We start from the raw sequence: 12,595 nt of genomic DNA, 5'->3' as shown, positions 1-12,595 counted from the left end.
TGTGTGTGTGTGTGTGTGTCCAGGTGTGTGCCCTCTGTGGCTCACTGGCTGCAGCTTCCTGAAGAAATCAAACATTTCTGCAGATTATCTGAGATTAATAACAGAATTAAAAACCTGAACATGGATTATTATCAGAACTGCAGCCTGAGGAAGAGGAGGTGTTGATGAAGATCACTTGTTGGCTCCGCCTTAACCTGAAGCAGCAGTCGGTTAGCTGGGGCTCGTGGAGGCCGGGATGGTTCTGCTGCTTGGTTCTGATCAGTTCTGGTGTTGGGTGGCTCGTTTGGACCGGCCGCTGCGTCTCCCTGGCGCTGGGCAGGACGTGATTCCTGGTGGCAGCGGCTGCAGCCGACCGCGTTCCTCCATCACATTAATTATGCTAAGCAGCCGAGAGGCCAGGGGGGCGGAGCTAACGGGGCGGCCCGGTGGCGGCCCGGTGGCGGCCCGATGGCGGCCCGCGGTCAGCCGTGATGACCGCAGCAGACAGGCAAGTCGGGATGCTAAAAACAGCTGCGGGGCGCATCAGCATGCAGAGGAGCTGGGTTAGGATTAGCTCAGCTGGCCGGAGAGGAACTGGGAGGTGGAGGCTGCAGCCATGATGGTTCTCCTGGTTCTCCTTCCTGAGCTATAAACATCTCGGTAATCTCTGACTGTCCACCCTGTGAGGACGTCTGCTGTCCTCTGTTGTCTCCAGGACACCCACAGCCCGTCTAAGGTCCGCTTGGTTCTCGTCTTCAGACCCGGATGGGTTCTCCTGACCGGGTTCTGGTCCTGCTTCAGGACTTGCTGCGGGTCTCCATGGATGTTCTCGGTTCCTGTCGTTCCTCCTGCTGAGTCCCGGTTCTTCCCATGTGGGTTCAAAACGTCTAAAGGTCTGGACCCGGTTCTGCTGGGAGACCCGGAGGACCGGGCTGAAGTTTCTAGTGACGCTGAAAAGGAGAGACGCAGACTCCAGCAGCTCCACCTTGCAGCCTCTAGATGGCGCCAGCTCCCCTCAGTGGTTCCGTCCGGCCCACTGGGTCAGAACCGGCAGCTCAGATATCAAAGCTTCCCGGCTGCATTGAGGTCCGGACGGATCCGGAGCCTCGGACCGGGCCAGATGAAAGCAGCGGCGGGCCGGCTGGCGGGCCGGCGCCTCCTGGGGGAACAAAGCGGCCTTTCTTTATCCTGAGCAGGAAATCCAATCGGACCTTCAGCCTGGAGACACCGGATCCCATCAGAACTTCTCCCTGTCAGTAAAACCCGGTTCTGATTGGGTTTGACCCGCCAGGCTGTGGGTTCATAGGAGGTTCTACAGAACCGGGCCGCCCACTGACTCTGCTCCTTATAAAACATCTGAGGTTCTACTGAATTTCCCAGAACCTCAGCAGACGGCCGTAGATACCTGAAGTCATGGCCCGGTTCTGCATGGTCCAGTCTGCTCACCTGGTGAAGCTGTCGAAGCCTTTCAGAATAAAAGTTCTGCAGCTCTCCCGTCCAGAACCAGGTTCTGCAGAACCAGCTCACCGTTTCATTGAGGTTCTGGAAGCTGGAGTCCCGGTTCTGTTTGGATCCGGTTTCCTCCGATGGTTAAATATTCAGATTCTGTGTTTGGGTCGAACTTTTTCTTCCGAGCGGTGGGTCCGGTTCTGTGTGGTTCTGTAGTTCGCTTATAGACGGAACCCCGGTACCATGCATTCTTCTTTTAATCTGGTTCTGGTTGTATTGGACTTTTGGAGGAGCTCTGATCCGGTTCTGTTGAAATTCTAAAGAGTTTCCAGTTCCTGAAGGTTCCTGACTCTGACCCGGTTCTGGTCGGGCTCAGACAGCAGCTGCAGTCGGAACCGGCCTCGGGTCAGAACCGGGGCGGGTTCTGGTTGTCAGAGGATGACGGGTCTGGCCGCCGCTCAGCGCCTGTCCGCCTGATGATTCGGGACGGGCCGTCAGCCGAACCGCCCGGCGCCACTTGGCGGCCGCTCCGCGTCTTCAGGGCGTTTGGACCGGGCCGAGCTGCCAGCCGCTCGGCGCCAACATGGAGGCAGATTGATGAGTTTGTTCTGATCCGTTCAGACACGCAGGGAGGTCACGGCGCAAAAATAGGCTGAAGGACGCGGGGAGACTCATCAATCTGAGGGGGTTCGGTTCTCCTCAAGGTGGACGGGCGGAGAGCCGGTTCTGATGCAGGCAGAACCGGGTCCTCAGGTTATCAGGAACCGGTTCACTACTGGAACTGAATAATAACAAAACCATAAAAATATTAAAGGAAGCGACAATTAAAAATATCAATAATCCAACAAACCGACGGAGCAGAAAGTTCAGCCCGGCGGTTCTGGTTCTGGATCGAGTCCAGAACCGCTAGAGCTTTGGCCGCTATCTATGACTTTTTTTTGTTTTGTTTGTTTCATATCGTTGTCTTTAATAAAGTTGATGATGACAATAATAATAGGAGAGCGGGGATTATAATTCCTCCCATTGTCTCATCCTGGGCCGGTTCTGTTGGCCCGGTGGGTCAGTTCCGTCCTGTCTTCTGAACCGGATCAGAACCTTCCGGTCTCTTATTCCACATTTATGGAAAATCAGATTTTATGATTTTAGATTTAAAATGTTGGTAACACTTTATTTGAAGGGGGGTGAATAAGACTGTCATGACACTGTCATAAACATGACATAACTCCTGTCATGAACATGAATAAGCCTTCATGAATATTTATGACTGTTGTCGTAAAGCGTCATTCTGTAAATTATGACACTTTTAATACAAAGTTGACATTATTCAAAATGTCTTTGTTATGACAACTTGACATTAACCAAGAAATCATTACTGTTTAAACTTTACCTTTAATAACATAAAGTTACCTAATTTTTAAAGTGCAATCAGTAAAACTTTTATAACAAATTTATATCAGTAATGATTTACTGTGTTATGTCATGTTTATGACAGTGTCATGACAGTCTTATTCAACCCCCTTCAAATAAAGTGTTACCAAAATGTTCAAGTAAAAATTATCTCATTAAAATTTGACTTTAAGTAAAAGTTGGTTTTATTTTATTTTTTATTAGCAGCTGAAAGTTGTTGGATTTCACATGAGAATATTTAGCTTTTAATTAAAGGAGCCTTTGACATGATTGATATTTGGGTCCGATCAGTTCTGTTCCTTGTTGCTACCAGAGCTGTTAGCTTTCTGCTCATCTGTGCCGCCTGGATTATTGTACATGTTTTTCATTAAATCATCATTTTCTTCACTTCAACCTGCGTCTCCTCACCACCTTCACCGCTACAAATCATGACAGATCTGCTCCTTTCGTTCTTTAGAGGTTAACTTTGACTAGACCTGATGGTTTGTTGCGGCTGACCCATTATCATTAAAATGTCATTTTAATCTATAACAATGTTTCTCCATCCTGGTCCTCAGGCCTCCTGTCCTCCATGTTTCAGGTGTTTCCCTTCTGCCACCTGAATCGTATCTCTGGGTGATTAACAGGATCTGCAGCTCCTGATGGTCCTGCAGTCATTTGGATCAGCAGTTCTGGAACAGAGGCTCATCTAGAACATGCAGAGCAGGGGGGCTGAGGACCAGGTGGAGAAACACTGATCTAGAGTTAATTCTAGTGTTAAAGTTTCTTCAGTGTTCCAATATCTGATCATTTCAAATAAAATAAATGAAAATATAAAATGTTTTGTTTTTAATGTTGCTAAAATCATAACCATTTATTCCTCATAAACATATTTAAATGAAACGTTGCTGCCGCTGAGCTTTACTGGTTCTTCAGAGACGGTTTTTATCTGCTTCCGGCTCGTTCTAGTCTCCACTGATCCAGAGGACCGACATGTTTACCTCCGTCTGTGGAGGAAGGCGAAGCCGCCATGTTGGAGGCGGGTCGTATGGCCGCGTTCTGTTCAGTTGGAGGTCAGGGTTTTGTTTTTATGGAGCATGGGAGTCGCTCTGACCGGACAGACCGGAACCTCTTGACCTTTGTCCTGTTCAGTCAGGCTTCATGTTCTGACAGCAGCAGATCACTGGCAGAGTCTGGATCCACCGGATAATTGAGAGTTTGCCAAATTTCGATCCTGGTTTGATGAAACTGCTGACTCGCAGCGGCGCCTCCTGCCTGGAGGCCAACCCCAGGCCGTCTCTGACCGGATGGTACTCCACAAATAGTGGCCTCACGGCACTAGCTGCACAGGAAGTGACGTCGCTCGGCGGGGCGACCGTCGGAAAAAGCGACGATGGGACAGATACCAACAAAAGTTGAACATCTTTCAGAGTTCTGGTGTCGCTCCACGTTCAACGGCGAGAGGATGGTGGAGGGGAAGTGACGTCATCAGGCGTAGCAGACTGCATTCCTAGAGGGCCAGCACCTGGAGCACGGCTTCAGAGCTGCTCTATGGTAACCATAGCAACCAGATCATTCAGAACCGGCGGAACCGGGCCGTGGAGCCAAGCATGTTCTGCACACAGCAGAACATCTAGACGGATTTTCTATGTTTTCTATGAACGCATTCAGGTTTTAACCCAGAAACGATCAGAATCATGAATAAAAATGGAATAAATGAGTGACGACAGACAACATATTTATTACTGTTTGTTAAATCAACAGTATGACGTCAATATTTTAAACTACAGCATGAATATTAAATAATAATGAATCATGAGCAGATTATTATTTTTCGTCCTTTTGGACTCGGATATTTTCCAGGAGCGAAAAATGAATAATAATTGTCTTCATGCGTCCGGAACCGGGTTCTGCTGGTGCAGAATGAGCAGCTGTCCCCAGCCTGACCCCCTCCCTCCCGGCCCGGTTCACCTTACCGAACCGGCCGGACCTCGCTATCTGCGGCTCCATCACATTCCTCCGCCACAAAGGGAGAACTGTGGCTCGGCTTCAGGTATTCCCCTCTGAGCAGCAACCCGACCCGCCGCACACCTTCACCTGGCACGAGCCCCGGACAGAACCGAACCAGAACCAGAACCCGGGCTGGAGCCAGAGCTTCAACCCGAACCCGGCTGAAATAATACCAGGTCCAGAAACTCCTGCGGGTCGGAACTTAATCTTCACAAATTAATCCGGACATTTTCAGGAAGGTTCGGTTCGTTTCGGTTCCGCTCGTAGATGAAAGATAAGGACAGAAATAAACTGATGCCGGAACCAGAACCGGGCCAGCTGTTCAACCAGCCAGACATCAGATTTTCCGAACTTTGTGGTTCTGACGGAATCAGTTTGACATGAAGACCCGGTCCAGGTTCTGGTTCCTGAAAGTTTTTATATTTTGATGAAATTAATTCAGTTTCTGAAACAATCGAAAAAAATTCTAAACTTAAAACAGATTAAAAAACATGAACCACCTGATGAACGGATGAATAAATGGATGGATGGATGAACTGATGAACGGATGGATGGATGGATGAACTGATGAACGGATGAATGGATGGATGGATGGATGAACTGATGGATGAACGGATGGATGGATGGATGGATGAATGAACGGATGGATGGATGGATGGATGGATGGATGGATGGATGGATGGATGGATGGATGGATGGATGGATGGATGGATGGATGAACGGATGAATAGATGAATGCTTTATTAACCCCACAGGCCAATAAAGCCCTCGGATTTCCGGCTGCTGTTGGTTCCGCTCAGCAGAACCTGGGCTCCGGTTCGGTTTCTCTCCGCTGCCGGGTTCGGTCAGAACCGGGTCTGGAGGTCCTACTCCGGCGCGCGCTCCTTCCGTCAGCAGGTGTTTGGAAGAACAAGAAGTTTGGAGTCACGTGGTTCACCTCCTGATGATGATGATGATGATGAAGCTCTAATTAAAGCGGAGGAGGAAGAAGCGACCCGAGGCGCTCAGCGGAGCAAGAGGAGTGTGTGTGTGTGTGTGTGTGTGTGTGTGTGTGTGTGTGTGTGTTTTCCTGCAGCAGATGACTGCCTGCTCACCTTGCCACGGGCTCCACACCAGATTGGTCGGTTTTTTTTACCCATGATTCCTCCCGGTTCGGAGCGGACTACATGTTGGCCGTCATGCCAGAACGACCGGTTCCTCCGTGGGGTCCTGATGCGCGCAGAGCTGAGCCGAACCGAACCGAACCGCAACAAATGAGGCTCTCTGACGGCGGCATGGCAGCCAAAAGCTCCGAGGGATCCATTAAATGGCAGCTCTGCTACGACATCTCCGCCCGAACCTGGTGGATGGTGAGTTGGACCAACTTTTTGGCCCGGTTCTGGTTCCTCCTTACTTCCTTCCGCGCAGCACTCCTCCTCATCCTCTCTGCAGCTTCATTTTAACTCTCGCTTTACACGACTTTTCCAACTCTTCGGGACTGGTCCGTATCGAGTCCGGCTCGGGTCCCGTTCCGGTCCCGCTGTGGTCCGGTTTTGGTCCCGCTCCAGTCCTTCTCCAGTCCAGTTCCTGTCCCGCCGTCCGGGCCGCCGGCTCCGCTCCGCGGCTCGGTGTCATCGCTAGGAAGTGTGCGACTCTGTGTGCGCTCCCCGCGGCTACTAATTAGCGGGCGGCCGAATCCCTGGCCCGGTTCGGGCCGAGGCTCGGGCCGCCGCGCCGGGACACATTAGGCAGGGTTTGGCGGTCAGCGGGGCCAGGCGACCTTTGACCCCCCGTCGCTGAGGGTGCTGGGAGGGGGCGGTTCTGGGGTGTGTGGGGCTACAATGGCTTTTTGTGTTTTGTTGGTCCAAATGAGCTGGAAGTTGAACGCGCTGCCCGCTGCGAGGCTTCATTACCGGACAGCTCACTGCCAGGCCCCGGTCGCAGCGGCCTGAGCCCGGCTAGGAGCTCCGGACGGACCGCCGCCGGTTCCGCTGCAGAGCTGCAGGTTCGGGGAAAGCGGCAACAAAGGTGGCTTTATTTTGTCTGGAACTGGACCGAATTCCCCCCAACTTTTGGACCGGGACACGGAAACCGACACGAACACGCAGCGGGGGCTTGTGACAGTCTTGCGTGGACCCGAATCCGCGTCTGTGTTCGGCTTGTTCGGTTCTGGTTGGACTGATCGGGAAAAGTTGGATTAATGCCCGGCTTGTATGTCGATGTTTCTGCTACAGATTTTATTATTATAATTGGACATAATTTAGTTGTTTTTATTTAAAATAAAAGGTTTTAATTGTGATTTGATGCCGCGGCGGTTCGGATTTAATTTGAGTTTCATTTGGAGCAGAAAGAGAAAAGGATCGGAACCGCTGCGGGTCCAGTGAAACGCAGTACATTTGTGTATAATTGCTGCATCTTAAAATTAATTCTAGTTTAATTTTTGGTTCAGATTATTTACACTGAAAATATTTCGTTATTAAAATTTAAGAGACATAAATTACAGATTTTACTCCGTCATATTTAAAAATGTAGAAACACAATTCAGTCAGAAAATGCTGGCATTATTATTTTGTCGTTACATTTTACAGCAGAGCAGGAAAATTACGATTTCTAATAAATTAAGTTTTAATTCCTATAAACGGATCGAACCGGACCGGAAGATGTTAGAAAGTTATAGATTTTCTGTTTTAGTTTTATTTAATTATCTGATCTAAATGAATCTGAAAGCTTTGCAATAAACTTCAATTATTTAAAAAAGATCTGTTTGTTTTTAAAATATAACAACATAAAAAAATCAATTTTAATTTCTGATGAGAGGATTTATTTCCTCTGAACTCGCTGAGCCGCTGCCGGCCCGTTTGGACCCGTGAGTAGCAGCCGAACCGCCGCCAGCTCAGATGTGTTCGGTAGCGCTGAGGTGAACGGCTGCAAGAGCAGAACCGATCAGAACCCGACCAGACGGAGGAGGTGCTGCAGCAGGAGTCTTGTTGTCTTCATTGGGGTTCTGGTTCTGCTTGACAGACGGAACCAGAACCCAAACAGAACCTTAAAAGGAACAGGCTTAAAGGAGTTGAAAAGTTGGTGATATTTTCTGAATTTTCTCTGATGGTTCTGGTCGGGATGAACAGAGTTCAGCAACATGAAGGAAACTCGGACTGACAGATTAATAATGTTTCAGTTTTAGTCTAAAAACAATAAGAATAAATCATGACATCGGCTGATTCTGACCCTGTTGTGACCCGGTTTTGGTTCTAGCCTGGTTCTGTAGGGTTAACAGTGTCTCTGTGTCCGGGCCGAGTTCTGGTTCTGGTTCTGATTTGGGCCGGGTCTGCAGCAGCCAGAGATGATTAAAGGAGGAAATTGGAGGATTAGAGTTTGTCTGCTTGAACTTCCTGAACACGCCGTCCTCTCTCTCTCCTCCCACCCCGCGGCCTCGCTCGCCCCGTGGCCTGGACACCGTGACATCACGCTGACATCACATTGCCCCGGTAACCGGAGGCGAAGCCACCATCTCCGAGAGAAGAGGAAGTTGACGGCAGAACTTCACCTGAAACTAAACGTTTTATCCAGTCAGCCGCTCTCTTTCACACCAGGATCAGAAACGTTGTGGCTTCTTGTCCTGAACAGATTAAAACGGCACTCGGTCTAGTCAAAGTTTCCTGCTCAGCAACTCAAATATGGAAAATGAAAAAAAGTGATCGACGTTCTCCTCTGAGATCAGAACTGATGAAGTCGTCCAGTTTGGACCTCCTCAGCTCAGAACCATCCGAACAGAACCGGGTCTCAGAAAGCCTCGGATTTTTCCCGACCCAGTTTCTGTTCTGATCCATGTTTCAGATTTTTCTCCAGAACCTTCAGCTCAGGTGGCGGTTCTGACCTGGTTGGAAATGTTCTGAACCTTTTGGATCTAACAACCTGCCACTGGTTCTGCCGTACTGATCGACCCAGAGAGGATGGGTTCTAGTTCCAGGATGAGCTCAGAGGACAGCTTCAGTGCTTTAGCTCCTGAAACATGGACCGAACCGAACCAGACTGGACCGGACCTCTCCCTGGGTTCTGGTTCCTCTCCTCGGTCTGGTCCGGATGGATCCGCCTCAGCTGCTCCGGTTCTCTGGGCTTCTGGGTCGAGTTTCAGTTCTAATCCGGACCAGAACCGACCCGCCTCATGCTGAGGTCCAGATCGCTCCAGGCTCCAATATCTGGTCCAGTTCTGCAGTTCAGCCTCAGATAACAACTAATCATTGTTATGATTGTTGTTATTATTGTTAATTAATTGTTATTAATATTATTAAAGGTATGTAATTATAATCCTGCTGGTTAAAGCCGTTCTGTAGTTATTAAAATATTTAGTTTATTTAAAATATGAAATCTAGTTAAGCTAAAAGTTTCTATACAAAATAAATGTAATCTCAGTCAATATTCTTCACATCACAATCTATATTATATTTAAATGAGTTTTCAGATCTGAACCTTGAAAATGAAGAAGATGATTAGAAACAGAAAATATCGTCTGAGTTTGTTGATGAAGCTTTTTAATGTAATCTTTAGTATTTTTATAGAACTAACTGGTTATGACAGGATTATTGTCTAAAATCGTTCAGTGTTCATAAATCTCATTCAGTGATTCAGAAATCAGTTTTAATAAATTCGTCTGAATCCTTTCACCCTGCTGCTGCGCCTCATTAACATATTTAAATTAAACAACTTTATCTTATTTATGTAAATTTAGCAGCAGGGGAACCAGGCCGGCCCACGGTTCTGAGGCCCGGCAGGTTCTGGTTCTGGATGTGATGAAGAGCAGTACTTCTCATAGTGGACAAGATGTTCTCTGGACCGGCCCGTTTCAGTCAGGGAAAGAAGGACCGGTTCTGGTTCTGGACCTTCTGACTCCGACCTGACTGCGGTTCTTCAGCAGAACCATCATAGTCTCGGTACCAGAACCTCCGTCTCTCTCCTCTGGTTCTGGAAGTTTGTAGTTTTGGACCAGTGTGGAACTAATGTGCAGAACTTTGCTTTAACTCATGTAAAGCCCTTTGAACTGCTTTCAGATGTGCCAATAGATAAAATGATCTTTGGATTCTGGTCTTTCAGCTGCAATAAAAATAAAACTCCATAGAAACGGAAATAAACCACAAATCTCTAAAATAAAAAGTTAGAAAATAAACCCTGAAAGTTTTTTCCCTGGCGCCGGAGGTTTCACTGACCCCACGTTCCCGTTTACCAGGTTTTTAATCCCGTGGTTTCAGGAACTGACGGTCTGACGGGATCTGGGTTCTACTGAGCGTCATGCTAACACTGCAGGACATTAAATATGATCAATACAGAAACAATAGCTTAAGCACTAAAAAAAACTTGAGCAGAAACATTACTGAAGGTCACGTCTTCATGTGCAATTATTTTATTTCAATGTCTCAAGTTTCAAACTGTAAACATTTTATACCTGATTGGTATAAAATGAAGGACCTGGAGGACGAGGATGCTTCTCTGAAGGTAGTGAAACTTGCTGAGTATCAGGACTTGTCAGGATGTTCCAGGACCTGCAGGACCCGATTCTGCTGACTGGAGTTTCTGACCTGATCCGCCTCAGTTAGCGCTAGGCTAACGCTAAGCATGTCTCCGCTCTGTTTTAATAGGACTTGTTGGTAACCAGGTCCGCTCCAGGTCAGTGTGTCCAGTAGGACTAGCAGTTCCAGCAGGTCAGCTGACTGGGGAACCGCAGAGCAGGTCACATGACCCAGACAGGAAGTGAGGACGGATTCTCCTCACTTCCCGGTTCTGATCTGGTCCAGGTTTTCTGGGACCAGCAGCTTGGTCTGACTCGTCATCATCATCATCATCAGCCAGAGGTTCTGGGTCAGACATCAGAACCATGTCAGAGGTTCTGGGTGTGATACAGCTCTGGCCTGTTTCCACATTTCAAAACGATTCTGTGTGGAGCAGCAGCCAATCAGAGGCCAGGCTGGGCATAGGGGGTGGGGTTTGTGGTGACAGGAACATGTTGGAACCAGAACCAGCGGCGCCATCTGCTCCGGGCTCTGGGCCGGCACCGCGGTGCGTTCGGGTGCCAGCCGCCGCGTCAGTCTTCAGGCTGTTTGCTCCGTTGGCACCGCTGGGCTCCTGCCAGGCAGCCGTCAGGGTTCTGGCCCGGTACCAGCGGCGCCGATTCTGACTGTTTGCAGCTTCATGCCTCTCTGTGTCGAAGCGTCTGAGCGGATCTGTCAGGAGTCCGTTTGGATTGGAGTGACTCCGGTTCTGGACGGTCTGTCCATGATGGGCTAACCGTGCCCCGGCAGAACCAGGAGAACCTGCTACGGTCCGGTTCTGATCCAGCACAGTAGATTCTCCCTGATGATGGTTTCTCTGTGTTCCCATGGAAACGGTCTGTTCCGGCCCGGTTCTCAGCGGTTCTGAGCGCGCTCAGTGTGATCTTCTTTGCAGCTCTGAGTGATTAACCAATCAGTAAATGGATCAGAACCTTAGCGCAGCTGCTGGCCCGATCCGATTAGCAGTGCCGCCAGATGTTGGAGGACCTGCTGGTTCTCTGGGTCACGTGATCCGGACCCGACCCATTTACAGAACCGGGCCATCCTCTGTGACCCACCTTCAGGTCAAAGGTCAACAATGAAGATGTTCTAGAATCTTCATCTCCTTCGCCTGCAGGAGGCGCCACAGAGCCCGCTCCTCTCCTCCAGAACCAGAACCATTGGAACCACCAGAACAACCAGAACCATTGGAACCATCAGAACCATTGGAACCACCAGAACCACCAGAACCATTGGAACCATCAGAACCATTGGAACCACCAGAACCATCGGAACCACCAGAACCATCGGAACCACCAGAACCATCGGAACCACCAGGACCATCAGAACCACCAGAACCATCAGAACCACCAGAACGATTGGAACCACCCGAACCAGAACCACCAGAACTGTCAGACCCATGCTGCATGTGCTCATCATCAGAGCTGGAGCAAGTTCTGGTTCTGATGGTTCTGGTTCTGTGAGGTGTTTCCAGTGCAAGCGCTGCAGAGCTGCAGGTCAGCGACCTGCCAGGTCCAGTGGCAGGCGGTTCTGTTGTCGGACTGAAACCGGACCCAGCCGCTGGCGGACCTGGAATTGAAGCGGATTGGGTTTCTGAGGATGATCCTGGAGAAAACCGGATTGGGCCGGGTCCAGGTTGAGCCCCTGCTGGGCTGGAGCTGCTCAGAGGGAAAGCAGAGTGGGAATTGAGCCTGCAACCCAAAAGGAAAGCTGGAGCGGTACCGGCCCGCAGCATGATGCTGCCATGCTCAGACGGTCCTGGTCCATCCAGCTCTCTGCTTCAGGTTCTGGTTCCGTCTGATATTTAAAGGGTATACCTACCCTAACCCAACACGCAGCTGGCTGTTTCTGGACTGCAGGGGGCGCCATCCAGCCACCGGGCCCATCTGGGTCGGAATCAGAACCTTCAACCATCAGCCCCCTGGCCCCAGCAGGAAGTGTGCATGCGGTTCTGGTTTTAATAAAGCGGGCCGGGCCTGGGGCTGAACTTCCTGTAGCTCTGCTTTGATTTATCTCAGATGTAAACAGAGAGCCTTCCTCTCCTCCTCCTCTGCCTCCTCCTGGGTTTATTTGGGTTCCGGGCCCGGCCCGGCCCGGCCAGGCCGGCGCTGCAACCGGATCGCTGTGGCTCGTCAAAACGTTGCAGGTCCTGCAGAACCGCAGAGCAGGAAGTTCCCTGATCGCAGGATCGTCTTCAGCAAATAAAATAAAATAAAATAAAATAAATTCCTTTCTGCTGAAACATCCTG

General features: G+C 49.6%; 1 protein-coding gene across 1 annotated transcript in view; it reads left to right on the top strand.

Annotated features, from left to right (window-relative positions):
- The first annotated feature begins 5,661 nt into the window (after nucleotides 1-5,661).
- Nucleotides 5,662-12,595, top strand: part of LOC103131872 (nuclear factor 1 A-type-like) — a 34,111-nt gene continuing 27,177 nt past the window's right edge. Inside the window, exon 1 of the mRNA XM_016666970.1 lies at nucleotides 5,662-6,173. Coding sequence (XP_016522456.1) covers nucleotides 5,991-6,173 — 183 coding nt within the window. The 5' untranslated portion in view covers nucleotides 5,662-5,990. The remainder of the gene's footprint in view (nucleotides 6,174-12,595) is intronic.

The sequence above is a fragment of the Poecilia formosa genome, unplaced genomic scaffold (assembly GCF_000485575.1).
Source record: "Poecilia formosa unplaced genomic scaffold, Poecilia_formosa-5.1.2 Scaffold864, whole genome shotgun sequence".
Taxonomy (NCBI): domain Eukaryota; kingdom Metazoa; phylum Chordata; class Actinopteri; order Cyprinodontiformes; family Poeciliidae; genus Poecilia; species Poecilia formosa.
The sequence above is the reverse complement of the archived record's forward strand: the minus strand, read 5'-3'. Positions and strand labels throughout refer to the sequence as shown.